The 27,120-nt window shown below is 41.6% G+C and overlaps 1 protein-coding gene across 1 annotated transcript in view; it reads right to left on the minus strand.

The window, feature by feature from the left end:
* Nucleotides 1-25,757, minus strand: part of TM9SF3 (transmembrane 9 superfamily member 3) — a 65,486-nt gene extending 39,729 nt beyond the window's left edge. Inside the window, exons 1-2 of the mRNA XM_055424987.2 lie at nucleotides 25,486-25,757; nucleotides 15,482-15,677 (exon numbers count right to left, since the gene is read on the minus strand). Of these exons, the coding sequence (XP_055280962.1) occupies nucleotides 15,482-15,677; nucleotides 25,486-25,584 (295 nt within the window). The 5' untranslated portion in view covers nucleotides 25,585-25,757. The remainder of the gene's footprint in view (nucleotides 1-15,481; nucleotides 15,678-25,485) is intronic.
* Between the last annotated feature and the right edge of the window lie 1,363 nt (nucleotides 25,758-27,120).

Raw genomic sequence — 27,120 nt, forward strand, 5'->3', positions numbered from 1 at the left:
CTGGGAGAAGAAAATTGCTTTGTATCCAAAAGCGGGCAAGTTTGGCTTGGAGAACAAAATGAAGCAGGGCAAAGGCTAATTCAATTCTGCCAAGAGAATGCATTGGTCATAGCAAATACCCTTTTTCAACAACACAAGAGACAACTTTACATATGGACATCAACAAATGGTCAATACCAAAATCAAACTGATTACATTGTTTGTAGCCAAAGATAAAGAAGCTATATACAGACAGCAAAAACAAGACCTGGAGCTGACTGTGGCTCAGATCTTCAGGTTCTCATAGCAAAATTCAAGCTTTAACTAAAGAAAGCAGGGAAAATCACTAGGCCAGCCAGGTACAACTTAAATTCCCTGTGAACATGCAATAAAGGTAACAAATAGATTTAAGGGATTAGAACTTGTAAATAATGTGCCTGAAGAACTATGGAAGAAGGTCCATAATACTGTACAAGAAGCAATGAACAAAACCATCCCAAAGAAAAAGAAAAGCAAGAAGGCAAAGTGGTTATCTGAGAAGGTCTTACAAATAGCTAAAAAACAGAAGAGAAGTGAAAAGCAAGGAAGAAAGAGAAAGGTATATCCAACTAAGCGCAGATTCCCAAAGAACTGCATGGAGACACAAGAAGATACACTTCAATGAACAGTGTATAAAACTAGAAGAAAACAACAGAAGGGGAAAGACTTGAGATCTCTTCAGAAAATTGGAGATATCAAGGGAACATTTTGTCCAAAGACGGGCACAATAAACGGCAGAAACAGTAGAGACCTAGTAGACGCTGAAGAGATCAAGAAAAGATGGAAATAATGCACAGAACTGTACAAAAAGGATTCAAATGAACCGGATTACTACAACTGTGTGGTCAGTCATCCAGAGCCAGAAATTCTGGAGAGCAAAGTTAAGTGGGCCTTAGGAATAAACCTTAAATAACAATAATAAATATTAATAATACTTAGTTAATAAAGCTAGTGGATGCGACAAATTCCAGTAGAACTATTCAAAACCCTAAAGGATGATGCCATCAAGGTGTTGCATTTAATATGTCAGCAAATCTGGAAGACCCAGCAGTGGCCATGGGACTGGAAAAGGTCATTCCTCATCCCAATTCCCAAAAAGGGTAGTACTAAAGAATGTGCTAACCACCAGACAATTGCACTCACCTCCCACGCCAGTAAAGGGAGTTGCTCAGTCGTGTCCAACTCTTTGGGACCCCATGGACTCTGGCCCACCAGGCTCCTCTGTCAATGGAATTCTCCAGGCAAGAACACCGGAGTTGGTTGCCATTCCCTTCTCCAGAGAATCTTCCCAACCCAGGGACTGAACCCAGGTATTCCACATCACGGGCAGATTCTTTACTGTCTGAGCCACCAGGGAAGCCCCTCATGCTAGTAAGGTCATGCTTAAAATCTTGTATGCTAGGCTAAAGCATTATGCAAACCAAGAATTTCCAGATGTCCAAGTTGGGTTTAGAAAAGGAAGAGAAACCAGAGATCAAACTGCCAACATTCACTGGATTATAGAGAAAGCTAGGTAATTCCAGAAAAGCATCTGCCTCTGTTTCATCAACTACGCCAAAGCCTTTGACTGTGTGGATCATAATAAACTGTGGAAAGCTCTTAAAGAGATGGGAATACTAGATCTTCTTACCTGTTCCTGAGAAACTTGTATGTGGGTCAAGAAGCAACAATTAGACCCTAGCATGGAACAACTGACTGGTTTAGGATTGAGAAAGGAGTAGACAGGGCGGTCTGCTATCTCCCTGTTTGTTTAATCTATATGCTGAGCACATCATGAGAAATGCCGGGCTGGATAATCACAGGCTAATCAAGAGAGGTGGGAGAACAACACTCAATAACTTCAGATATGTGGATGATACCCTTCTAATGGCAGAAAGCGAAGGAGAACTAAAGAGTCTCTTGATGAAGATGAAGGAGGAGAGTGAAAGAACTGGCTTAAAACTGAATACTGAAAAAATTAAGATCATGGCATCCGGTCCCATTATTTCATGGCAAATAGAAGGTGAAAAGGTGGAAGTAGTGACAGATTTCCTCTTCTTAGGCTCTAAAGTTACTATGGATGGTGACAGCAGCCATGAAATCAGAGGATACTTGCTTCTTGGCAGGAAAGCTATGACAAACCCGGACAGTGTGTTGAAAAGCTAAGACATTACTCTGCCAGCAAAGGTTTGTATAATCAAGGCTATGGTCTTCCTTCCCAGTGGTCATGTAGGGTTGTGAGAGCTGGACCAAAAAGAAGGTGGCGCGCAGAATTGATGCCTTTGAACTGTGGTGCTGGAGAAGACTCTTGAGAGTCCCTTGGACAGCAAGGAGATCAAACCAGTCAATCTTAAGGGAAATCAACCCTGAATACTCATTGGAAGGACTGAGGCTGAAACTCCAGTATTTTGGTCACCTGATGCAAGCAGCTGACTCAATGGAAAAGTCCCTGATGCTGGAAAAGATTGAGGGCAGAAAGAGAAGAGGGTGTCAGAGGATGAGATGGCTGGATGGCATCACTGAAGCAATAGACATGAACTTGGGCAAACTTTCGGAGATGGTGGGGGATAGGGAGGCCTGGCGTGCTCCAGTTCATGGGATCATAAAGAGTCAGACATGACTGGGCAACTGAACAATAACAATCCAACAACAATGGCTCCTATACATGTTTTCTTTCTACCCAGGCCCTTTCAAGGTAGAAAGAAATTTAGGGTTTTCATAATGGCAAAAACTAAGACTGAGTACAGGAGAAGGAAGGGACAATTAAAAAAGAGATTATTACAAAAGGAGCTAAGAGAACTGCCAGCAAGAGGGTTCCAAATGGGATTTCCAGATTGTGTTAATGCACCAAGGGCAGCAGGCAACTGGAGCTACAGAGGGAAGATCAAGAACCACAGGAAGGTCCAGGTTGAGCAGCAACAAATGGCCCAAGTGGCCGTGGGAGAACTCACAGCTGCCTCTGCAAGGCCATCAAATTCCGTGTGTTAAATCAGACATTCACTGATAACTGTCATTAACAATGCAGTAGTTTCCCCGATGAAGTTATGAGGTATACAATATGACATTTACCCATATAAAGCTTTGAGAAGATGCCTCAGTCTGAACTTTAGCTTAACCCTCTCTTTCCCAACTATCTACCATCCTCTCTCCCTATACTCTAGCCCAAGTCAACCACCTGCAGTTCCCACACACCTTGTGCTCCCGGGGCCTCTGGACTTTTGTTTGTACAGTAAACCCCACCTCACGTGTCTATCCTAAAATCTTTCCCATTCCTCAACCCTGTCCCCTGCAGAGTGATCTCTGATACCCCAACCTTTTCACTGCTCAAACCAGATAGCCTGCCCCTTCACTGAAGCCCCATGGCTTTCTTTCCATACCTCCTACAGCACCTAGGCCTACACCACCTAGAATCTCACACCAGTACCTCAGCTTCTCAAAAAGACCATCAGGTCTTGAGAACAATGTCTATAACTGATCATAACCTTTTTCAGCCCCAGCTCTGCCTGTTTCAGTATCCAGCACAGAGCAAGCACTGAACAAATAAAACATTTCAACAAATTTTAAGAGCATGATTTTCCATTTATTTGACAAAGGAAATTACTAAGTATGCACACATACATGCATCTGCCTGTGAATGGTGGCGGGGGGGGTTGTGGATGTGTTTGGGTGTAAGGAGAAAATACCAATATAAACAAATGAAATTTTTCAGCTGAGTATCTCAGAAGGATTGATAAAGAAGTCCTGAAGAGTATCTTTCAGTGATATAAAGTCTAGAAAATAAATACTGAGGTAAAAGAGAAAACATCATTATGGCAGGCTATAATAAGGACCTAGGTTCATCATGTTTGAATGAAATTCCTCTTGCAGGCATGTAAGCAAATACAAACATCACCGATAACTGAAGAGTTTGGTTGCTCAACTGAAACAAGCACTTCCCTCTGGAGGAAGCCACTTTGAAGACAAGGAACGTAATGTCTCTGAATATACCAAATCACCACTCAGAGCACTCTACATGACTGGAACACAATCTGAAAAACCCATCACCACAAATCACAACTTTAAAATTACAATAGGATACACCTTTCTCACCTGCTCCAGTATTCTTGCCTGAGAAATCCCATGGACAGAGAGCCTGGTGGACTACCGTCCATTGGGTCGCACAAGAGTTGCACACAACTTAGCGACTGAACAACAACAACAACATACTCTTCTCACATGAAATACACATTTATGAATCCTGAAGAGGATGCAATTAAGATCTTACCAATGAAATTATTTTTATGGGTGAAAAAGAAGAAAACCAAAATTATAAAGTAGCAAATGTCAACACTGATCTTCCAAACAGAAAGCAAGGGTAGATTCTGGAAACTACATGCCAGTAAATCTGTCATTCTCAATCAATTCTCAGTAAATCAATTCTCAACAACACTCCAGACTAATAACTGAATAGACAGTGAAAGCACTGAAAAAAGAATGTGATAATTATTCATGAGTTCTCTAAGAACATATCACGTCTTCCTTTGTTTACTTTTTCTTTTGATAGCATTACTGAATTGGAAAATCAAAAATATTCTATCTCAAATTCAGCAGCACTCAGCAAAGTTTCTCATGAAGTCACTATAGACAAATGATAGAGAAATGGGCAGAAACTTGAATTTTAGTCTGGGTGTCATTACTTACTACCTTTGTGAATAAAAGCAATTCACTTAACCTCTGTGACCCTCAGGTCTCTCAACTGTAAAAGAGATAACATCTATGCTACCTCTGTCCCAGAGCTGTTTTAAGGGCAACAAGTGCCCATATAGTCACAGATAGTGACTATAAGTACCTCTCTGAAAATCCAATGAAAGCGATATCTCCCTTATCCCCTGAAAATGCATATTTACTCAAAATTAAGAGTACAATTCCAGAGGGTCTACATACCCCTGAAGCCAGAGCTTCTTACTCAACTTTGTATATCCAGAGCCTACCATAGGGCTCTGGAGAACAGTAAGCACTCAAAAACTGCTGAATGAACCTTTTAAAAAAGGACTGAAAAACTGGCATTTTCATGTTAATTAATAACCATATATATAAACAATATTAACTGACCCAACTGACTGGCAGGATAAACTGTATAATTTTTTTCTAGGTGGCTGTCTGGCAACATGTAAAAACAACTGCCATGGATACCTTTTGATTCAGTAATTCTACTAAGAATTTAACGTAATGAAAGATTCAAAGATGAAATAAAGTACCTATGTGCTGCTGCTGCTAAGTCGCTTCAGTCGTGTCCGACTTCGTGCGACCCCACAGACGGCAACCCACCAGGCTCCCCCGTCCCTGGAATTCTCCAGGCAAGAACACTGGAGTGGGTTGCCATTTCCTTCTCCAATGCACGAAAGTGAAAAGTGAAAGTGAAGTCGCTCAGTCGTGTCCGACTCTTAGCGACTCCATGGGTTGCAGCCCACCAAGGTCCTCCGTCCATGGGATTTTCCAGGCAAGAGTACTGGAGTGGGGTGCCATTGCATTCTCCACCTATGTGCTAGTATAGACAAATGCATCATTATTTCTAACAGAAAAAAAAGTGGGGGGAAGGAAGGAAAGAAAACAATGAGTAAACTGCCACTGGGAAATGGGGGGAAATTATAAAATCCACTTACAGAAAACTAAACACATTTTAAACAGTAATTAACAATCTGAGGACAAGTTCATAAGATGTTAAGAAAAAAAGAAGATTAAAAACTAATTAATATATAACATTAAATAAGCAAGTGCTCAGAACAGTATCTGGCACATAATAAACATTATGTAAGTGCTCATTAAAAACATTTTAAAAATCATACTAATAACATAAATCCAATATTCAAAATCTTAAATAATGCAAATGATTGTAAAGATGCTCAGAAAAAAAGAAGAAACTATTACTAGTATTTATATCCAGGTGATTTTTATACTCTTCACACTTCTCTGTAGTTTCTAAATTTTGTACATTGATCGTATATCACTGTTAAAATAAATTAAAAATATATATATATACACACACACATTGTTTTGAAAACAAAAAAGACAGATGTCAATCTGAAGAAAACAATGCTAGCGATGGTCTGAATAAGAACTTATAGAAAGACCATGCTTATCAAATTTTCAGTTAGTGTAAAGTTTAAAAAATTGCTAATAATTCAAATTGTCTGGTTGAGCTAAAACACTTCAGTTGAAACCAACAGGACAAAATATTGCATCGAATTCCCAGACTTCCAATTAAACAAGGCAGATTAACCACAAGTGTCTTTTACCTTCTGAAACTCCATTAAAATGTCAATAAAGGAATAAAAAGAATGTAGGTGCACAAGGACAGAAAGGAAGACAGCGAGAAAAGATTCAATAAACGCTGAGGAAATGGAAAACAGATGGAAGACGGCAATGACTAAGGCGGCAGAGGAGACTGTAACAGAAGGGACGACAGGACTGCTGTCACAGGACACAGGAGGCACTCTCAGGACTTGGAGGCACCGCAGACGTGGAAAGGCAGAGGACAGACAGACACAGGGCTGAACACACTGTATGAGACTACGTTTATGGAGGACTTGGATGCCCAGTCCCCTCCTCCACCCAGCACACAACCAGCTGAATACCCTCAACTTGCCCCTGCAGTTTACCAAAGGCACTTGCCCTAGAGAACTTCAGCAGAAAGGCTCCAGCCTCAGAAGAGCAGGAACAGGAGAATCCAGGGACTGTAGAGGGGTGAGGTTACCAAAAACAAAAATCTGCATTCAGGCTAAAAGAAAGGACCTGCAGCCTCCCAAGCCCTTTCCCCACCCTTTGGCAATTAGGCTTTACCACCCCAGCCAGATATCTGAAGGGAAATACTGCAGAGTCATTAAAACTCAAATGGGTTCAAGCTCAAACTCTAACACTGGGCTGCTTAGTTCACATTTTCACTTTCCTACTTTTCACCAGTGAATCCTTAAACAAGTTTACTTCATCTCTGGGCCCCAACTTCCTCGTCTGAAAACCAGGTATAACACACCTCTATAAGTTTATTTCAAGGATGAAAATAGACAAGATTGAGAATCACTGAATTAGAAATACACAAGAGTCTTAAACAGCCCCTGGTATATCTCCATATCTGCAGTACTCACCATTTCACTCTAGAGAAGTAGGATAAGTTAACCCCTCTGGTAACTTGGAGTATTCAAGGAAGAGAAAATTCAAGGGAAGATCAATTAAAAAAAAAAACAGGAGGAAGGAACCCTCTAGAAGCCATCAACTTTTCAACAATTAATATTTATATTAATTGTTCACTATACCGCAACAATTCTTGTAAGAGAGGGAATGGAGTGGTTGGTTACCTCCCCTGCTTAAGAATTACTGTTCTAGTTCAGCACTGCTAGTTATTCAGTTCAGTTCAGTTGCTCAGTCGTGTCTGCCTCTTTGCGACCCCATGAATCACAGCACGCCAGGCCTCCCTGTCCATCACCAACTCCCGGAGTTCACTCAAACTCATGTCCATCGAGTCAGAAATGCAAATCAAAACTACAATGAGCTATCAGCTCACACCAGTCAGAATGGCTATCACCAAAAAAATCCACAAACAACAAATGCTGGAGAGGATGTGGAGACAAGGGAACTCTCCTGCACTGTTGGTGGGGATGTAAGTTAGTAGACCCACTGCTGCTGCTGCTAAGTCGCTTCAGTCGTGTCCAACTCTGTGCGACCCCATAGAAAGCAGCCCATCAGGCTCCCCCATCCCTGGGATTCTCCAGGCAAGAACACTGGAGTGGGTTGCCATTTCCTTCTCCAACACATGAAAGTGAAAAGTCAAAGTGAAGTCACTCAGTCATGTCTGACTCTTCACAACCCCATGGACTGCAGCCTGCCAGGCTCCTCTGTCCCTGGGATTTTCCAGGCAAGAGTACTAGAGTGGGGTGCCATTGCCTTCTCCGAGTAGAGCCACTAAGGAAAGTAAAATGAAGGTTCCTTAAAAAACTAAAAACAGAGCTACCATATGACCCTGCAATCCCACTCCTGGGCATATAACCATAGAAAAACATGATCCAAAAGGATATAAGCACCCCAATGTTCATTGCAGCACTGTTTACAATAGCTAAGACATGGAAGCAACCTAAATGTCCACTGACCAGGGAATGGAAAAAGAAGATGTGGGACATATCTACAATGGAATATCACTCAGCCTTTAAAAAGAATGAAATAATGCCATTTGCAGCAACATGGATGGACCTAGAGAGTCCATCTTATTATCTTACTAAATGAAATAAGCCAGACAAAGAATATCAAATGACATCCCTCATATGTGGAATCTTAAAAAGAAACAACACAAATGAACTTACCTACTAAACAGAAAGAGACTCACAAACTTAGAAAACAAACTTATAGTTGTCAGGGGGAAGAGATAGTTAAGAACTTTGGGAAGATCATGTACATACTGCATATTTAAAATGGATGACTAATAAAGACCCATTGCATAGCACATGGAACTCTTGCTCAATGTTACGTGCCAGCCTGGATGGGAGGGGTGTCTGGGAGAGAAGAGATACATGTATATGTATGGCTGAGTCACTTTGCTGTTCACCTGAAACTACCACAACATTGTTAACTAGTTATACCCCAATACAAAATAAAAACTTTAAAGTTAAACAAACAAAAATAACTACTGCAGATCTAACGACCATAATGAACCAGTTATCATAAAGAACAAGTAGGAACAAACCAGGTGCCAGACAATTTATTCAGTTCAGTTCAGTCGCTCAGTCGTGTCCGACTCTCCGCGACCCCATGAATCACAGCATGCCAGGCCTCCCTGTCCATCACCAACTCCCGGAGTTCACTCAAACTCATGTCCACAGAGTTGGTGATGCCATCCAGCCATCTCATTCTCTGTCGTCCCCTTCTCCTCCCGCCCCCAACCTTTCCCAGCATCAGAGTCTTTTCCAGTGAGTCAACTTGTCGCATGAGGTGGCCAAAGTATTGCAGTTTCAGCTTCAGCATCAGTCCTTCCAATGAACATCCAGGATTGATCTCCTTTAGAATGGACTGGTTGGATCTCCTTGCAGTACAAGGGACTCTCAAGAGTCTTCTCCAGCACCACAGTTCAAAAGCATCAATTCTTCGGCGATCAGCTTTCTTCACAGTCCAACTCTCATATCCATACATGACCATGGGAAAAACCATAGCCTCGACTAGACGGACCTTTGTTGGCAAAGTAATGTCTCTGCTTTTTAATATACTATCAAGGTTGGTCATTACTTTCCTTCCAAGGAGTAAGCATCTTTTAATTTCATGGCTGCAATCAGCATCTGCAGTGATTTTGGAGCCCAAAAAAACAAAGTCTGACACTATTTCCACTGTTTCCCCATCTATTTCCCATGAAGTGATGGGACCAGATGCCATGATCTTGGTTTTCTGAATGTTGAGCTTCAAGCCAACCTTTTCACTCTCCTCTTTCACTTTCATCAAGAGGCCTTTGAGTTCCTCTTCACTTTCTGCCATAAAGGTAGTGTCATCTGCATATCTGAGGTTATTGATATTTCTCCCAGCAATCTTGATTCCAGATTGTGCTTCTTCCAGCCCAGCGTTCCTCATGATGTACTCTGCATATACGTTAAATAAGCAGGGTGACAATATACAGCCTTGACGTACTCCTTTTCCTATTTGGAACCAGTCTGTTGTTCCATGTACAGTTCTGACTGTTGCTTCCTGACCTGCATACAGGTTTCTCAAGAGGCAGGTCAGGTGGTCTGGGATTCCCATCTCTTTCAGAATGTTCCACAGTTTATTGTGATCCACACAGTCAAAGGCTTTGGCATAGTCAATGAAGCAGAAATAGATGTTTTTCTGGAATTCTCTTGCTTTCTCCATGATCCAACGGATGTTGGCAATTTGATCTCTGGTGCCTCTGCCTTTTCTAAAACCTGCTTGAACATCTGGGAGTTCACGGTTCACATATTGCTGAAGCCTGGCTTGGAGAACACCGAAATCAGATTGACTATATTCTTTGCAGCCAAAGATGGAGAAGCTGTATACAGTTAGCAAAAAACAAGACCAGGAGCTGACTATGGCTCAGATCATGAACTCCTTATTGCCAAATTCAGACTGAAATTGAAGAAAGTAGGGAAAACCACTAGACCATTCAGATATGACCTCAATCAAATCCCTTATGATTATACAGTGGAAGTGAGAAACAGATTTAAGGGACTAGATCTGATAGACAGAGTGCCTAATGAACTCCTGACATTGTACAGGAGATAGGGACCAAGACCATCCCCATGGAAAAGAAATGCAAAAAAGCAAAATGGCTGTCTGAGGAGGCCTTACAAATAGCTGTGAAAGGAAGAGAAGCGAAAAGCAAAGGAGAAAAGGAAAGATATAAACATCTGAATGCAGAGTTCCAAAGAATAGCAAGGAGAGATAAGAAAGCCTTCCTCAGTGATCAATGCAAAGAAATAGAGGAAAACAACAGAATAGGAAAAACAAGAGATCTCTTCGAGAAAATTAGAGATTCCAAGGGAACATTTCATGCAAAGATGGGCTCGATAAAGGACAGAAATGGTATGGCCCTAACAGAAGCAGAAGACATTAAGAAGAGGTGGCAAGAATACACAGAAGAACTGTACAAAAAAGATCTTCACGACCAAGATAGTCACAATAACATGATCACTGACCTAGAGCCAGACATCTTGGAATGTGAAGTCAAGTGGGCCTTAGAAAGCATCACTACAAATAAAGCTAGTGGAGGTGATGGAATTCCAGTTGAGCTATTTCAAATCTTGAAAGATGATGCTGTGAAAGTGCTGTACTCAATATGCCAGCAAATTTGGAAAACTCAGCAGTGGCCACAGGACTGGAAAAGGTCAGTCTTCATTCCAATCCCAAAGAAAGGCAATGCCAAAGACAATTTATTAGAGCTCACTATAACCTAACAGCTAAGGATGCAACAGTGAATAAGAATTCAATTGTCCTTGCCCCTGGGGAAGTAACTAAACCACCCAGCAGGCTAGTGCAGCATCTTGAGGATAAGTTAAATCCTATACTATAGTCAATAAACTCAATTATTGTTTTATAACTGAATTTTATAATTTAGTCAATTAACATTTTGTAATTGCTAATACAAAATCAAGTTTGAAGTACAAACACACACTATGTGCTATCAGCATTCATAACAATGACCTTTTCCTGAATGTAACCTTTCAGGAACTTTGATAAATGATGTTTATGCATTATCTCATTTAAATCTGATGATTCTACCAAGTGAATATTTCCCTCATTTCACAGATGAGGAAAGTAAGACTGAAGAGGCTGAATAATTTGTCCAGAACCATATAGACAGGCAGAGGCTCAGCTGAGGTGCATCAAGTCTCTCTGACTCTAAAGCACATGTTCTTTCCACTCCATAGAAGCAAGACTCCAAGAGAAAGGCACCCTTGAAAATGATAGGGTAATGATTTCAAGCCTCACTCAAAGATACCCAATTTGAGTATGCCCTTTTCTAACTTTCTCTAATGTTCTCAATGTAGCATTCTGTTAAGTGGTAGTATAAAAACTATTAAGGAAGGAAAAAACTAAGTTGTACATAAAATCTTCAAAGAGGGGTATCCTACATTAGACTCAAAACTACCATTTCTCCTCTAAGAATGCTTAGTCATGTCTGACTCTTGGCAACCCCATGGACTATAGCCCTCCAGGCTCCTCCGTCCATGGGATTCTCCAGGCAAGAAGATGGAAGAGAGATGTCCTTTCTTACTCCAGGGCATTTTCCTGACCAAGGGATCAAATCAGAGTCTCTTCTGTCTCCTACACTAGCAGGTAGGTTCTTTACTACTGCACCACCATCAGTTTCCTAAAATCATCTATTTAGTGACCTTCATTTTACGAAACATCATCAATCCATTTAGCCTGACAGAATCTACCAAGTTAAAAAAAAGAATTACATTTGTGTGAATGCAGCCTAAGTGTGTATCTGTATATCGACAGTTTTTCCTAGAGTCACAGTATTTCCAAAAGTGTATGGTCTTACTTGAGTATGCCTTCAGAAGAACCTTTAAAAATCAAATACTTAGAGATGAAAGATTAACAATATAAATACTTCTACAGTTCACACAGGGACAAAGGGCTCAAGTTTCCACAAGCATTAGCATGCTGCAGTATGCCTTAGGTAAATCGTTTCATCTTTGGGCCTCCGTAAGAGGAAATCAGATGATACAATCTGTAAGGTCCAACTTAAAATTCTACGATACAAGAACAACCAAGAAACCCCACAAAACACTTTTCAAAGCATGATCAACTTTATCTCTGAACAGGGAGAGCAAGGATCTACAACTGAAAGAGAAGTCTAATTAGCACTTTCTATTGCTTCTGGGAGTGCAGGGTTGACAGAACTCCAAGGAACTGCCGACTCTTAGGGAGTAACATCAGCCCGTTCTGATTCTTTTCATCTAAAAGTGTTTAGTCTGAAAGGAAAATAAATTCCACTTCTATAGCCCATGAAAACTGTCCCCCTCTAAGTAATCTTTCCATCTCAGCCTCAAGAAACTAATAAAATAAGAATCGTTAAGACAGCTGAATAAGTAACTCTTCTTTAGTAAGTAAAAGTGAAGATTTCAAAAAGGGATGAAATCTGTTCATAGTAGCAACGAAGGACTCAGGGTTTTTGCTTATTCTTTCTCTGGTTCCTTTTTAATAAATTAGACATAAGTATCAAATATGGGAGAGGAGAGAGTATGTGAATAAATGTAGTACTGAGGCGCTCAAAGACCACATATTCTGTTTCCTCCTTACTTTTGATTAAATAAATTATCTCATTAAATTAAAACAAGCCTCAGGGCACGTTTATAATAATTCATAAAGTTACAGGGCATGCCATTGTGGTTTAAATTTATAACTTAATTTTATAATTAAATCCCAAGGAATAATATAGAAAAAAAATGTAATTGCGTATACCTATTTTCAACAATAAGGAAAAACATCCTAAAAACAACAGAATTTAACAAATCAAAATTAAACATTACATTCAAATTATTATCTTCAAAATATCTCATTTCACACTCTCTTCCCAAAAGGCTAAAAATATCAGAGGGCCATTACTGTTCATTTCATACAGTATGTAGACAATAAAGTTAAAACTGGAGTAAACAACTTTACTAAAATCAATAGAGTAAAAGAACAGGATTAAAATTCAAAGCTTCTGATTACAAGATCCATGCTCCTATTCAGACATCAAGATACCTAATCAAAGATCCTGCAAAAATTCAATCACTCAGGTGTCTGACCACCAAGTAAAAATGTCCATGCAGGAAATACCTGCTGGGACAAACTTCACAGAGAAAAATAAAAAGTATAAATACACTCATGGGCACTGATAAAATAAATAATAAATAGCTACAGGGGAATTTCCCCCCTAATTTTTTTTTATCCAGTTGAGCTATTTCAAGTCTTGAAAGATGATGCTGTGAAAGTGCTGCACTCAATATGCCAGCAGATTTGGAAAACTCAGCAGTGGCCACAGGACTGGAAGAGGTCAGTCTTCATTCCAATCCCAAAGAAAGGCAATGCCAAAGAATGCTCAAACTACCGGACAATTGCACTCATCTCACACGCTAGTAAAGTCATGCTCAAAATTCTCCAAGCCAGGCTTCAGCAGTATGTAAACCGTGAACTCCCAGATGTTCAAGCAAGTTTTAGAAAAGGCAGAGGCACCAGAGATCAAATTGCCAACATCCGCTGGATCATGGAGAAAGCAAGAGAGTTCCAGAAAAACATCTATTTCTGCTTCATTGACTATGCCAAAGCCTTTGACTGTGTGGATCACAATAAACTGTGGAACATTCTGAAAGAGATGGGAATCCCAGACCACCTGACCTGCCTCTTGAGAAACCTGTATGCAGGTCAGGAAGCAACAGTCAGAACTGTACATGGAACAACAGACTGGTTCCAAATAAGAAAAGGAGTACGTCAAGGCTGTATATTGTCACCCTGCTTATTTAACGTATATGCAGAGTACATCATGAGGAACGCTGGGCTGGAAGAAGCACAATCTGGAATCAAGATTGCTGGGAGAAATATCAATAACCTCAGATATGCAGATGACACTACCTTTATGGCAGAAAGTGAAGAGGAACTCAAAGGCCTCTTGATGAAAGTGAAAGAGGAGAGTGAAAAGGTTGGCTTGAAGCTCAACATTCAGAAAACCAAGATCATGGCATCTGGTCCCATCACTTCATGGGAAATAGATGGGGAAACAGTGGAAACAGTGTCAGACTTTGTTTTTTTGGGCTCCAAAATCACTGCAGATGCTGATTGCAGCCATGAAATTAAAAGACGCTTGCTCCTTGGAAGGAAAGTTATGACCAACCTTGATAGTATATTAAAAAGCAGAGACATTACTTTGCCAACCAAGGTCCATCTAGTCAAGGCAATGGTTTTTCCCGTGGTCATGTATGGATGTGAGAGTTGGACTGTGAAGAAGGCTGATCGCCGAAGAATCGATGCTTTTGAACTGTGGTGTTGGAGAAGACTCTTGAGAGTCCCTTGTACTGCAAGGAGATCCAACCAGTCCATTCTAAAGGAGATCAATCCTGGATGTTCATTGGAGGGACTGATGCTGAAGCTGAAACTGCAATACTTTGGCCACCTCATGCGACGAGTTGACTCACTGGAAAAGACTCTGATGCTGGGAAAGGTTGGGGGCGGGAGGAGAAGGGGACGACGGAGAATGAGATGGCTGGATGGCATCACCGACTCTGTGGACATGAGTTTGAGTGTACTCCGGGAGTTGGTGATGGACAGGGAGGCCTGGCGTGCTGTGATTCATGGGGTCGCGGAGAGTCGGACACGACTGAGCGACTGAACTGAACTGAACTGAATTTTAACAAGTCCTTGACTTAAAATTTTAAACCACACTAAACAGGTATTGAGAGGATAAAGCAATACAACACTGATAAATACACCAAGCCAATAGAACAAATTTGAATTTGAGATTTTACACATAATTTTTAAGTATCCACACAGCCCATTACATCTCTGTACCTCTGGAAATGACTCCATTAGGAATCTATGAAGGCTTTCCCCAAACATAATTTAGTAGAAAACACCTTTCAGAAATAAATATGCTACGGAAATGTAATTTTATTAACAAGATCCATGAATATTTTATAAATATTCAAAACAAACCTTTGTTACTAATATACTTTGCTAAATATAATACATATAACTTAAAGATAAAAACATCTTTTAGAGTCTGGAGTAGTGGATCTCAAACAAGGGTGATTACCGATGTTTAAAAATGTTTTTGACTGTCACAACTGGGAAGTGCTACTGGCATCTAGTGGGTATAGGCCAGGAACTCTGCTCAGCGTCCTACCAGGTACAAGACAACCCACCCCCACACCCCCACAAACAATCATCTGGACCCAACGTCAATAGTGCTAAAGTTGAGAAACCCTGATGTACAATCTAACTTTTATCATGAGGACTATTAAGGTTTACGTACCTTTGAATTTAATATCCAGACCACTAAATTCCAATTCAACTCCTTGAAGTGCTTCTCCCAGAGTTTCATGGTAATGACTGATACTTTTTTTTGACCCCACACAGAATGGAAGTGAAAAGTACTTATATGTCTCTTGGCGATTATGGTAGGGCCCAACAGTATTCATCCATAAGACAACTTCCTCTTTATCCTGATACTGAAACAAACAAACCAAAAAAGCAAGTAAGAATATGCTTAAAAAAAACTAATTCAAACTAAGGGAATATTCTGCTATTTAAACAAAAATGTACTATCTCAGTTTTGGAAGCTTTAAAATAAAATGCTGGAAGCTTGTTTCAAAATGATGATCAGTTTCTACACATTAAAAATGAAATTTGGTGAATTTTAAAATGATATATTCTGATTATGGTCTCATGAAGATTCATGTTTTCCAGACTTTGTTTTATAGAAGATACTCCAATAACCTTAAATAAACTTCAATAAATTTAAGTTTACTTAAATAAACTCCAATAACCTGTAAGAATATGTTTAAACTTAATATTTACACTATCAAATAATGATAAACTTAGAACCGACATAACTCACCATGCTAACTGGACAAACGAGGAGGAAACAAAATCAGAAGTTTATCCAGAACCTAATGTTAATCACTGGAAACTCCAAAAACCTAATGTTGTCCAGCAAGCACAAATAAAATTTCACCTTTTTTTACCACCCTCCTATGACAATCATTGGTCAAAGGGAGGAAATGACCAAAGAAGAGGAAGAGAAAGGCATACTATGAAACCTCCACAACTCATCCAAGTCATATTCTACCTTTCCCATTATCAGTCTCAAACACAGCTACTGCATGCAAATTTTTTTTGAATAAACAATTACGGCTTTACCCATCAGGGAATACTTTATGTAGCTAAACGTGGGCAGTGGTCCAGTGACTTTGGGTAAGTGACTTCACCTTTCCAGGGCCTGACTGGGGAAACTGCCAAAGATTTCTAAGATCTCCTCAAGTTTAAAATTCCAATGATTCTATGAAGAGTAGTTACCTGAGTCATTTTAAAACTAATAATCCTAATTAGCAATATAAATGAAAAACAACATAAGATGCAGCTTGTCAGCTAACAGTGCAGAGCTTATATCACCAAACAATTATTTACTGAGTACCTGCTGCTGCGGTTTCTGCTAAGTCGCTTCAGTCGTGTCCGACTCCGTGCGACCCCACAGACGGCAGCCCACCAGACTTCCCCGTCCCTGAGATTCTCCAGGCAAGAACACTGGAGTGGGTTACCATGTGCCAATAACTGTGTTCATAACTGAGACAGCTTTGAACAAGACACACTTCCTGTCCTACTAGAGCTCAGAGCCTAAACAAAAAGATGGACACGGAATGCGCAATTATAATCGGGCAGGGTGCTATGGAGCATATAAAAGAGAAACCTATCCAACCAGACCAAACACCAAACATTACTCCCAGTCCTCCATCTAATGACTTCCCTCATAGCTCAGTTGGTGAAGAATCCACCTGCAATGCAGGAGACCCCGGTTCAATTCCTGGGTCGGGAAGATTCCCTAGAGAAGGGATAGGCGACCCACTCCAGTATTCTGGCCTGGAGAATTCCATAGACTATACAGTCCAAGGGGTCGCAAAGAGTCAGACACAACTGAGCGACTTTCACTTCACTTTTCCTCCATCTAAAATGAATAAACATTTTCCACCAAAACCCAACATCTCCAAAACAAACTCATCCCACCCAAACGCAACCCCTCAAAACTTTTTCTAACGGTATTATCCTCTCAGACATGAAGACTCAATCCCCAAGTCCCTCTGCATTCCAAAAACCATTGACTTGTCTATTCTTATATAAAGCATCTGCCTCTTTTGATTCATACCACCATCAAACTAGGACTTAGATCTAATCACCTTCAAACATAATGTCTCATTGTCCTAAGACATCATTTGGGTACCTCATCAAGGAATTTATTTAAACCACTGGACTTTTTGAATACATGACACATGTACTAAGCATAGTACTAGGTGTTAAGGCTATAAAGGTAAATCTTGTCCTATAAGTAGTTCACAGTCCAAAGTGGAGCCAGAAAAGTAAATAATTAACAGTGAAGAAATAAGTGTTAGAATTAAGGTAAAAACAGCTGTAACAACAGTAAAAGAATGATTATTTTTGCTTTGGCACAGAAGGATTGGGATGAATAACAGTATGGAAAATCACAAGCTGTTTCAAGTGAATCCAGAAAAACTGTACATAATCTTAATGTATGAAGAAACCAATCAAAGGTCTTAATGTACCCATAGATCCCCATTCATAACTACTCTTGTTACTTTGCTGCTGCTGCTGCTGCTGCTACAGTGTCCAACTCTGTGCGACCCCATAGATGGCAGCCCACCAGGCTCCCCCGTCCCTGGGATTCTCCAAGCAAGAACACTGGAGTGGGTTGCCATTTCCTTCTCCAATGCATGCAAGTGAAAAGTGAAAGTGAAGCCGCTCAGTCGTGTCCGACTCGTAGCGACCCCATGAACTGCAGCCAACCAGGCTCCTCCATCCTTGGGATTTTCCAGGCAAGAGTACTTTAGGGGCTTGAAAAATATACATATGACATCACCCTTCTGTCCAATGTTCAAGGTCACACTGCACTAATCAATCAAGGTATTCCTTTTTGCACAGATATAGATACAGCATAACAAGTCTCAGAACAATTCTTTAAACCAATCACTATCCACTGAACAGAGCTGGTATTAGAATTGAAACCTGTTCAGAGTAGAAACCTTTTTGCACAGTATCATGTACACAAAAAATATTTAATAAATATGATGAAAAAAAGTGAAGAAAGGCTGAAATGAAAAGTCATTAGCAAGTTTCAAGTATGTGCTCTGAATGCAATAGTATCCTTTGAAAAAAGTAAGGAGAGGTAATCACATGTATCCATTCAGGATTATAACCCTGAAAAAGAGGAACTATTCTTGTCATTAATCCTGCTGAGAGTCTGCAGAAATTTTATAAACGTAACAACTTGTAAAAATAAACAGAACACCTTCTCTATAAATCCTAATACTCATATTCCTTTAAAAATAGACAAAAACTTGAGCACTAACACTTGTTAAAATAGAGCATTCATTTATTTCATACAAATTGAAACATAAGACTAAAATAATTTAAGGGTCATAGTGTGTGTTAACACATTCTGAAGTCACTCACTTTAAACATTCATGAAACCTTAATGGGATAGTAGAGTTCTGATGACATGATGCAAAATGTACTATAACAAAATGTGTACAATTCTATAGCCTAGGATTCCTTCTGGGAAGAGGACTGAAGCAGTGATCAGAGGGAAAAATACATATATATGTATATGTTATACAGACATAAACACGGATACACACACACACAGATTAGGGTGAATATTAAGGTTAAAAATGTTTCTTTTACATTACTCCTTATACAGACCACAGATTTCAAGAACTTAAAATGTTTACTTTTCATTAGTTTTTGATTATTGCTGAGAATAAGTTATTTCCAAGACAAGTTCAAGGGGATAGTTCTTTTTCGAGAGAGAAAAATGTGTCTTAAAATATCTTGAAATAATACCAAAAGGAAGAAACGTTTTAAGAAGAAAAACCTTTCCTTTCGCTAAGCTGCTGGAAAAGTCCCTGGGCTCCCCAACTCGTTGAGAAGACAGGACTGGTAAGGCTCTCCCCTCCACCTGTGGAGGTCACAAGTGTGAGTCGCTCAGCCATGTCCAACTCTTTGCGACCCCATGGACTGTAGCCCGCCAAGCTCCTCTGTCCATTAAATTCTCCAGGCAAGAATACTGGAGTGGGTTGCCATTCCCTCCTGCAGGGGATCTTCCCGACCCACGGGTCAAACCCAGGTGTCCAGCATTGCAGGCAGATTCTTTACCATCTGAGACACCAGTGGTGCAGCCAAAAGGCTAATCTGTTTTTAAAACATCCCTTGTCTTAGCAAGCTCTTTATAAATACTTTCCCCAGAAAAACTGAGTTGCCAAAGAGCAAGATGGAATTTAATAATTCCATCAGAAGAGGGGGAGAGAAAAAGTAAAGTATAGCAGTGGATCAGAGGATCCCTGGACATGGGGGTGGTTCCTTCCATGAGGCTTCTTATTAAGGACATAACATGTGCTGGGCACAGTTCTAAGGTCTTTATATGTATATAAACAGTTAATCTCTCAAAGCTTTGTAAGACAGCTCCTATGATTTTTCCCATTTTACAGATTTGAAAAAACTAAAAAGAGATGTTACATAATTTGTCCAAGATCATTCTAATTTGCATTGCATTTATAAATTTAGGACTACACTTTTGCTAATCCCTAATCTGCTTCATTAACTGAAGAGCAAAAACTAAATAAAGGAATTTGGGAAAAGTAAGTTGTACAAAGCACCTAAGGACGTGCTAAACACTGAACAACTTTTCCATTTGAGCCTTTAATCTGCCCAACAGGAAAAAAACCTTCCTAAGAAGCTCCTTGTGCTCTAATCTCAAAAGTAATGACCTTTGTTCTCAAGAAGTCACCAATGTTGGGTCTCTCATTTAAATATGGTTTCTGCGCTGGGAAAGTGCTGGTACAGAAGTTTCCCTCCTTGGCAGACATGGTGAATTACCTTTTCTCAGGAGGAACACTTCAGGAGATGATGCTACTGACGATCTCATGTAAAATCCAAATAAAGAAATCAGAATTTATGTACAGGCGAAGAACTGAAGACTCAGACTAAGTTCCCAAATGCCATTACTTTTATGAGACGAAGGACGAGATATATGCTTACTTTAAAATACATATCTGAGAAAGCAAAATCCCAGTTCTGAAACGTTTCAAAAATCACAGTTTCAATGCCTTTTAATTATTTAAAACACATACATCAGAATGTGAATACAAACAAATTATTAATGTATTTTTGGATAACCTCTTGAGATAACTGCTCTCTCTCAAAATAACTCTATTCCTAAATAAACTTTTGGTCTACCATAGAGTACAGCTGAAAATAGGACAATGAATTCTGGCACTTCCTAAAACTGCTGCTGCTGCTGCTAAGTCACTTCAGTCGTGTCCGACTCTGTGCGACCCCACAGATGGCAGTCCACCGGGCTCCCTCGGGGGTCCCTGGGATTCTCCAGGCAAGAACACTGGAGTGGGTTGCCATTTCCTTCCTAAAACTAGATCTATATTAAAACACTCACAAATTCACTTGTAGTAAACAGTTTATCCTCTTTATAAATCTTCACATATGTTTTAAGAGTTTCATACTCCCAACAGAGATAAAGACTAAAGGCTTCCATTTGTCTAAACAAACATCTTTTTTTTTAACCCAGTGGTGTAATAGTGCTTATGGCAGATGCTGAGGACAGGCTATCCTAAAGGAGATCCAACCAGTCCATTCTAAAGGAGATCAGTCCTGGGTGTTCATTGGAAGGACTGATGCTAAAGCTGAAACTCCAATACTTTGGCCACCTCATGCGAAGAGCTGACTCACTGGAAATGACTCTGATACTGGGAGGGATTGGGGGCAGGAGAAGGGGACGACAGAGAATGAGATGGCTGGATGGCATCACCGACTCGATGGACATGAGTTTGAGTGAACTCCAGGAGTTGGTGATGGACAGGGAGGCCTGGTGTGCTGTGATTCATGGGGTCCCAAAGAGTCGGACAAGACTGAGTGACTGAACTGAACTGAACTTGAAGCACAGAGCGGGTCCTTCCAACATTACCTATACGAGGTACAATGGGCCACAAGGAAATGGAATTGTAACCTAGGTAGGGCCCCTAAAACACAACAGCCATCCCCAAGACCATGCATCTTAAATGAACAACGGTCTGCGTTAAGCTACAGGGTTATCAAACTTCCAACCCTGCATATTCTTACCCCTGGCAGCTCCCGAATTACTCAAATCACTCAACAAGCACTGATTAAACACCACTTGTTGTGCCAAGCACAGAGCCTGGTATATGACAGACCCAGAAAAAAAATTTTTGATTTTGTGACCTTGAGGAAACAGAGCCCAAAATAAGTCAAGGCTTCAGTGTAAATGATAAAATGCTTTTAAGATTCCTGTGCCATTGATTGTTGATTTTTTGATGCTGATATTTTTACATAGTATGGGAATTATATGGACAAGACAGGTGGAAAAAACAAGGACTAGAAATCATGTAGCTCAGACTCTTCCTGTGGCCCTGGGCCAGCCACTGGGCCTCTTCATGTCATTAGGAAAATGAGTCTTGAATTCAATGGTTCCAAGTCTTTCCAGTTCTCAAATTCTATTCTCAATTTGCAATCTTTCTAACGAGTCCTCTGGAATCTTAGGAGACATGATAATCTAACTCTAGTTGTTTCTAAGTGCTCCAACTTTCAGAAATCCAAATAAGCATGAGCCATACCCTATATACCTTTCACTCTTAAGTGCTCTTTTTATGATTCTTCAGTCATTTATTAAGAACCTGTCTTTCATGAAAGTGTTAATTTTTATTTAAGAGTATGTTCTGTAATTTAAAAACTGAAAGGAATTCATTTTATATATTCTGCATGTGTATATTGGAGAAGGCAATGGCAAGCCACTCCAGTACTCTTGCCTAGAAAATCCCATGGATGGAGGAGCCTGGTAGGCTGCAGTCCGTGGGGTCGCTAAGGGTCGGACACGACTGAGCAACTTCACTTTCGCTTTTCACTTGCACACATTGGAGAAGGAAATGGCAACCCACTCCAGTGTTCCTGCCTGGAGAATCCCAGGGACGGGGGAGCCTGGTGGGCTTCCGTCTATGGGGTCACACAGAGTCGGACACGACTGAAGTGACTTAGCAGCAGTAGCAGCAGCAGCATGTGTATATATTCTAGAAGCCAGCAGCATGTTTCCTTCCCATTATTCTTCTGAGAATATTAAGAGCATTGGACAAATAAGCACATAAAAAAATACCATATGACTCAAATGGTCAGCTGAATCCTAATCCAGTAGGTAAAGTAAGAGAAATCAAGGGCTTTGAGGAACTGCATTAAGTAGTTAGTTGCTCCTTCTTAGGATCAGTTACATAATTTGTGGGGCCCAGCACAAAATAAACATGCAAGACTCCTTTCTAAACAAGTATTAAGAATTTCAAATGGTGACAGCACAGCATTCAGCTCAGCAGTCTTTATGTCTTGCACACACTAAGTGGCTGCATGGGTCACATGCCCATTTCTGTCCCTCTTTAACATGAAACCAAACACAACCTCAGTAACAATCCCCTATGAAACCAGACTTACCCAAACATTTCTTTAAAGCACTTAAAAGTATTATCAATACAGAAAATTACTCAATTTGATACCAAGTGTTTTACTGTCCTATTTTTTAAGGATAAAAGGCTGTAGAGCATATCCTATGAGAGTGTAGCAGACTATTAACTCAGTTTGCCTGAGCTCGAATCCTACCTCTACCTGTACTAGCTGTGCAGCCTCAGGCAAGTAACTTCTTCGCCATCCCATTTTCTCATCTATGCAGAGGGCATAATCCCCTTCATTTCACAAGATTATCAATACATTTTAAAATACAAGTTAATACATATTACGTACCTAGGATAGTGTCTACCACATATTGCTACAAAAGTTTAGCTATTATTTCTATCTAGAAACTGTCTTCACAGAAAGTTAATCTAAAGGGCAAACTTCAACTTAGATGGTTCTTTGGTTAACAATCCAATTTCACAAGTATTTATTAAACACTTACTCAGTAACCTTCCCTTGACAATTTTTCTCTCCCTTCAGTATCATTCTGTCTTCATTAGCTACTTCTGCCTTCTTGGTGGAAAAAAAAAATCACTTGACCATAGCCAAAAGTATTATTATCGGTTTGAGATGAATGCCCAGTTTTCAAGAATATTTTCAAGAAACTTTTAAGAAATAAAATATCTTGGCTAATAGCCAAAAAATATATAATGACACTTAAATTTTTTACATGTATCTTCACACTATTTTTCCTATAATTTTTAAATACCTAAATTTTTAAAATAGGTATTAACAAGTGAGAGCAGTTCAATGTAACCATGACTGAAATAAAAGAGTCAAAATTTTTTTGTCCAACAATTTTCTCTCAAAAACATGACATATTCTCTCAAAAACATTTTATCAAGTATTTTATATTCAATTTCTGGCTTTAAAATATTAAACGTTCCTGCCATAAAATTTCAGTTAAATTGGCATTTACATTTTAAATCTGTAAATTAATCTAATATTTTTATTCACCTCCAATCTGTAACATTTTAATTAATATGTTCTTTTCCCTATTACAGCGGTTTATATAAAACACAATATAAAAAGGGGCTTCCCTGATAGCTCAGTTGGTAAAGAATCTGCCTGCAATGCAAGAGACCCCAGTTCCATTCCTGGGGCGGGAATATCCAATGGAAAACAATAGGCTACGCACTCCACTATTCTTGGGCTTCCTTTATGGCTCAGCTGGTAAAGAATCCGCCTGCAATGCGGAGACCTGGGTTCGATCCCTGGGTTGGGAAGATCCCCTGGAGAAGGGAAAGGCTACCCACTCCAGTATTCTGGCCTGGAGAATTCCATCGACCGTATAATTTCCACGGGGTCGCAGAGAGTCGGACAAGACTGAGCGACTTTCACTTTCACTGTAAAAAAGTAAAATACTACTCTTAAGCTTATATGCCTGTACGGTGGAACTAAAGAAACAATTCCGAGTTTTATATGGTATTTCCAAAGTGCTCAAAGAAACTGGAAAAATAGTAGTACTCATTGGCCAAAAGAATGCCCACTGGAAATGAACACTTCTTACTCTTTGAGACAAATTTTTAAACTGTTTAACCTGCAAATAAAACTATCTTAAGGTGAAAAGTCACAAATACAGTACAAAAACGTCACCGGCTCAGGACTTAAAAAATATACAGATAAAAAGTTGCTGTACCTCAAAGTTTAGAACTTGTGTTAACTAAATGAAGAGCACAAGTAACCTACAGACTTCTCTGGCCGCTTCATTTCCTCACTTGTCAGAAATGACAGAAGACTTTCAGATTTAGTACTACACAACCTCTCATGCAAAGTCGTATCATTAATGAGTTAAGGTCTAAAAACACAAACTACTCACACTCACCCTCTAATTTACATGACTTTACTGCTCTGCTCACATCTACCACTGAGAGAGCCACTGAATTACCTTCCTTAAGTGAAAGTCACAAGAGGAGTCGTTAATATCCAAGCTTTGATGTGGAAAATGCCAATTAAACAAACAGTCGATCAATTTTAGGCTAAATGCAAAACGGGTTGTTCCCAGCAAGACAAGAGGCCTGGGAAACTTAAGACCCCGCACAATCAGAAGCTGCCCTAGAGACCACTGGGACGCGAGCCTCATCTCGCGGCCAGAAGAGGTGAGGAGAAAGTTACAAGGCCTCCAAGGCGGATGCGGGTGGCTGAGCGCCTGTACACGTGTAAACTGCTCTTCACCTCAAGCTTATCGAGGTTGTCCCCACGCCAGTGTTGGATTCCGGTTTGGGCAGGAGGGGCAAATAAAGGCCGGCGAGCACCATTAAGTGGTGGATATTTCCTGGTTAGTGTATGACGAGTTATAGGTGGTGCATCCATCTTCCGCCGTGTCGTAGCCCCCCAGCAGCGAGGGCGCAGCTCCCTTCCCTGGGGGACACCAGCCCCGAGACTGGCTGCCTGCGGCCCCCCACTGCCGCGGCCAAGTGAGCCCCGACCCTCAGACTCCGCTTCTTTCCCGGCTCCCGGGGCCCCGGGACCCAGAGGTTAGGCGCCATTTAGGTCCGGGCTGGGGAAAGGAGGCCCAGGCACTTGAGAGTGGAGTCCTGTCCCGGGAACACACGGAAATGCCGCCTCCCCGCTCCCGGGGTTCCTGCTCCGCCAGGCCCAACCGGAAGACGGCCGCGGGGCTCGGCCGGGCAGCCGGGCCGTCCAGGCCGCGCCGGGCCTGCCGAGGCGGCGGGCCGCGGGGAGCGGGCGGCGGCGGCCGCGACGGCAGGGAGCGCTTCTTCTCACCGTGTGCTCGTGCTCGTCCGCCCGGGCCCGGGGCAGCAGCAGCAGCAGCAGCAGCGCGGCGGCCGCCGCCACGCCGGGAGCGCCCGGCAGCGGCCTCATCCTCCGCGCTCCCACCGCACCGGCGCCGGCCCTCCGACTCCTCCTCCTCCGCCGCCGCCGCCGCCGCCGCGGCCGATTCGCATCCACGGGGCGCGGACAGACGCACGGGGCCCGGGCCCAGCCGCTGGCTCCTCCGCGCCGCCGCCGTCACCGCCCGCCCCGGAGCCTCCCCCGCCCCCCGCGCCTCCCTGCCTCTTCCTCTGACTCAGCCACGTCATCCGGCCACCCCGGCACACGCCGGAAGTGCCTCGCGACGCGGGGCCGCAACCGCCGCCGGCCGCCCCGCCCGGGAGGCGCGAGCCCGTGGCCGAGAGGGCCCGGCCGGTCCGCCCGCCGGCTCCCAAGGTCGGCGGCACGCACGCTGGCCGCGGCCTCGCCCCGCTCGCGGCTGCCTGGCCCTCAGCGCCAGGTCGAGTTGTGCGACCTGGGTCAAAACGCCTCAATGTTCTGGCCTCATTTTCTTCGGTGCGAAGTGGGGTAATAGTCTGACCTGCCCCCTCTCGGTTGCAGGGATCAGATCAAATAACCCTCACAGGCGTTCGGCTCCCGCCGAGAATGAATCACCAGCTCCGTAATCGTCATTAAGGGAGAGTGCTAAACTGGTGCCGGGTTGGATGAGTGTCATAAAATCCCTGAATATTTATTGAACCTCTACTATTCAATCTTTTTAAAATTCTTGTTGGTTTATTTGTTGAATCTCCCGTCCACAGATAGAAACATCTCTTAGAATCTAAGCTTCTCTCCTAAGCAGAGATCCTGTTCACTGACATGTACTAGAACAGTGTCAGGCCCATTGTGGAAACTCAAAAGTTATTTGTCAAATATATAAACATCTGGCGGAGAAGGCAATGGCAAGCCACTCCAGTACTCTTGCCTAGAAAATCCCATGGATGGAGCAGCCTGGTAGGCTGCAGTCCGTGGGGTCGCTAAGGGTCGGACACGACTGAGCGACTTCGCTTTCACTTTTCACTTTCATACATTGGAGAAGGAAATGGCAACCCACTCCAGTGTTCTTGCCTGGAGAATCCCAGGGACGGGGGAGCCTGGTGGGCTTCCGTCTATGGGGTCACACAGAGTCGGACACGACTGAAGTGACTTAGCAGCAGTAGCAGCATAAACATCTGGACCCTGGAGTCGAGTTGTCTCTATCAGGCATCAGCAGTCAACAAGTTCTAGCATTTGTTATCTTAGAACTATCTAAAGAATTTATTTTTCCTCTCCCTTCCTAGTAACAGCCAGTCGTCTGCACCTCACTCACCATGTATTGCAAAAACCTCCTAACAGGATCCTTATTACCGGTCTTCCTTACCTATTTATCCTCCCCAACAGGTACCAGAGTGATTCTTCTATGAAGAAAGCTGACTATATCACTGCCTTGCTTAAAATACTCCTTGTATATTGCCTACATAAATCAAGAAATCACAGCTAACGTTTTCATCTGCCAGGCACTATTCTGAGCACTTCACGTGTATTGACTCAATCCTTAGGCAACAGGCACAGTATATTCATTTTACAGAAATGGTAACAGAAGCATGG

The sequence above is a fragment of the Moschus berezovskii genome, chromosome 12, assembly GCF_049115385.1.
Source record: "Moschus berezovskii isolate FMDL1 chromosome 12, NW_MosBer_1.0, whole genome shotgun sequence".
Lineage (NCBI taxonomy): Eukaryota > Metazoa > Chordata > Mammalia > Artiodactyla > Moschidae > Moschus > Moschus berezovskii.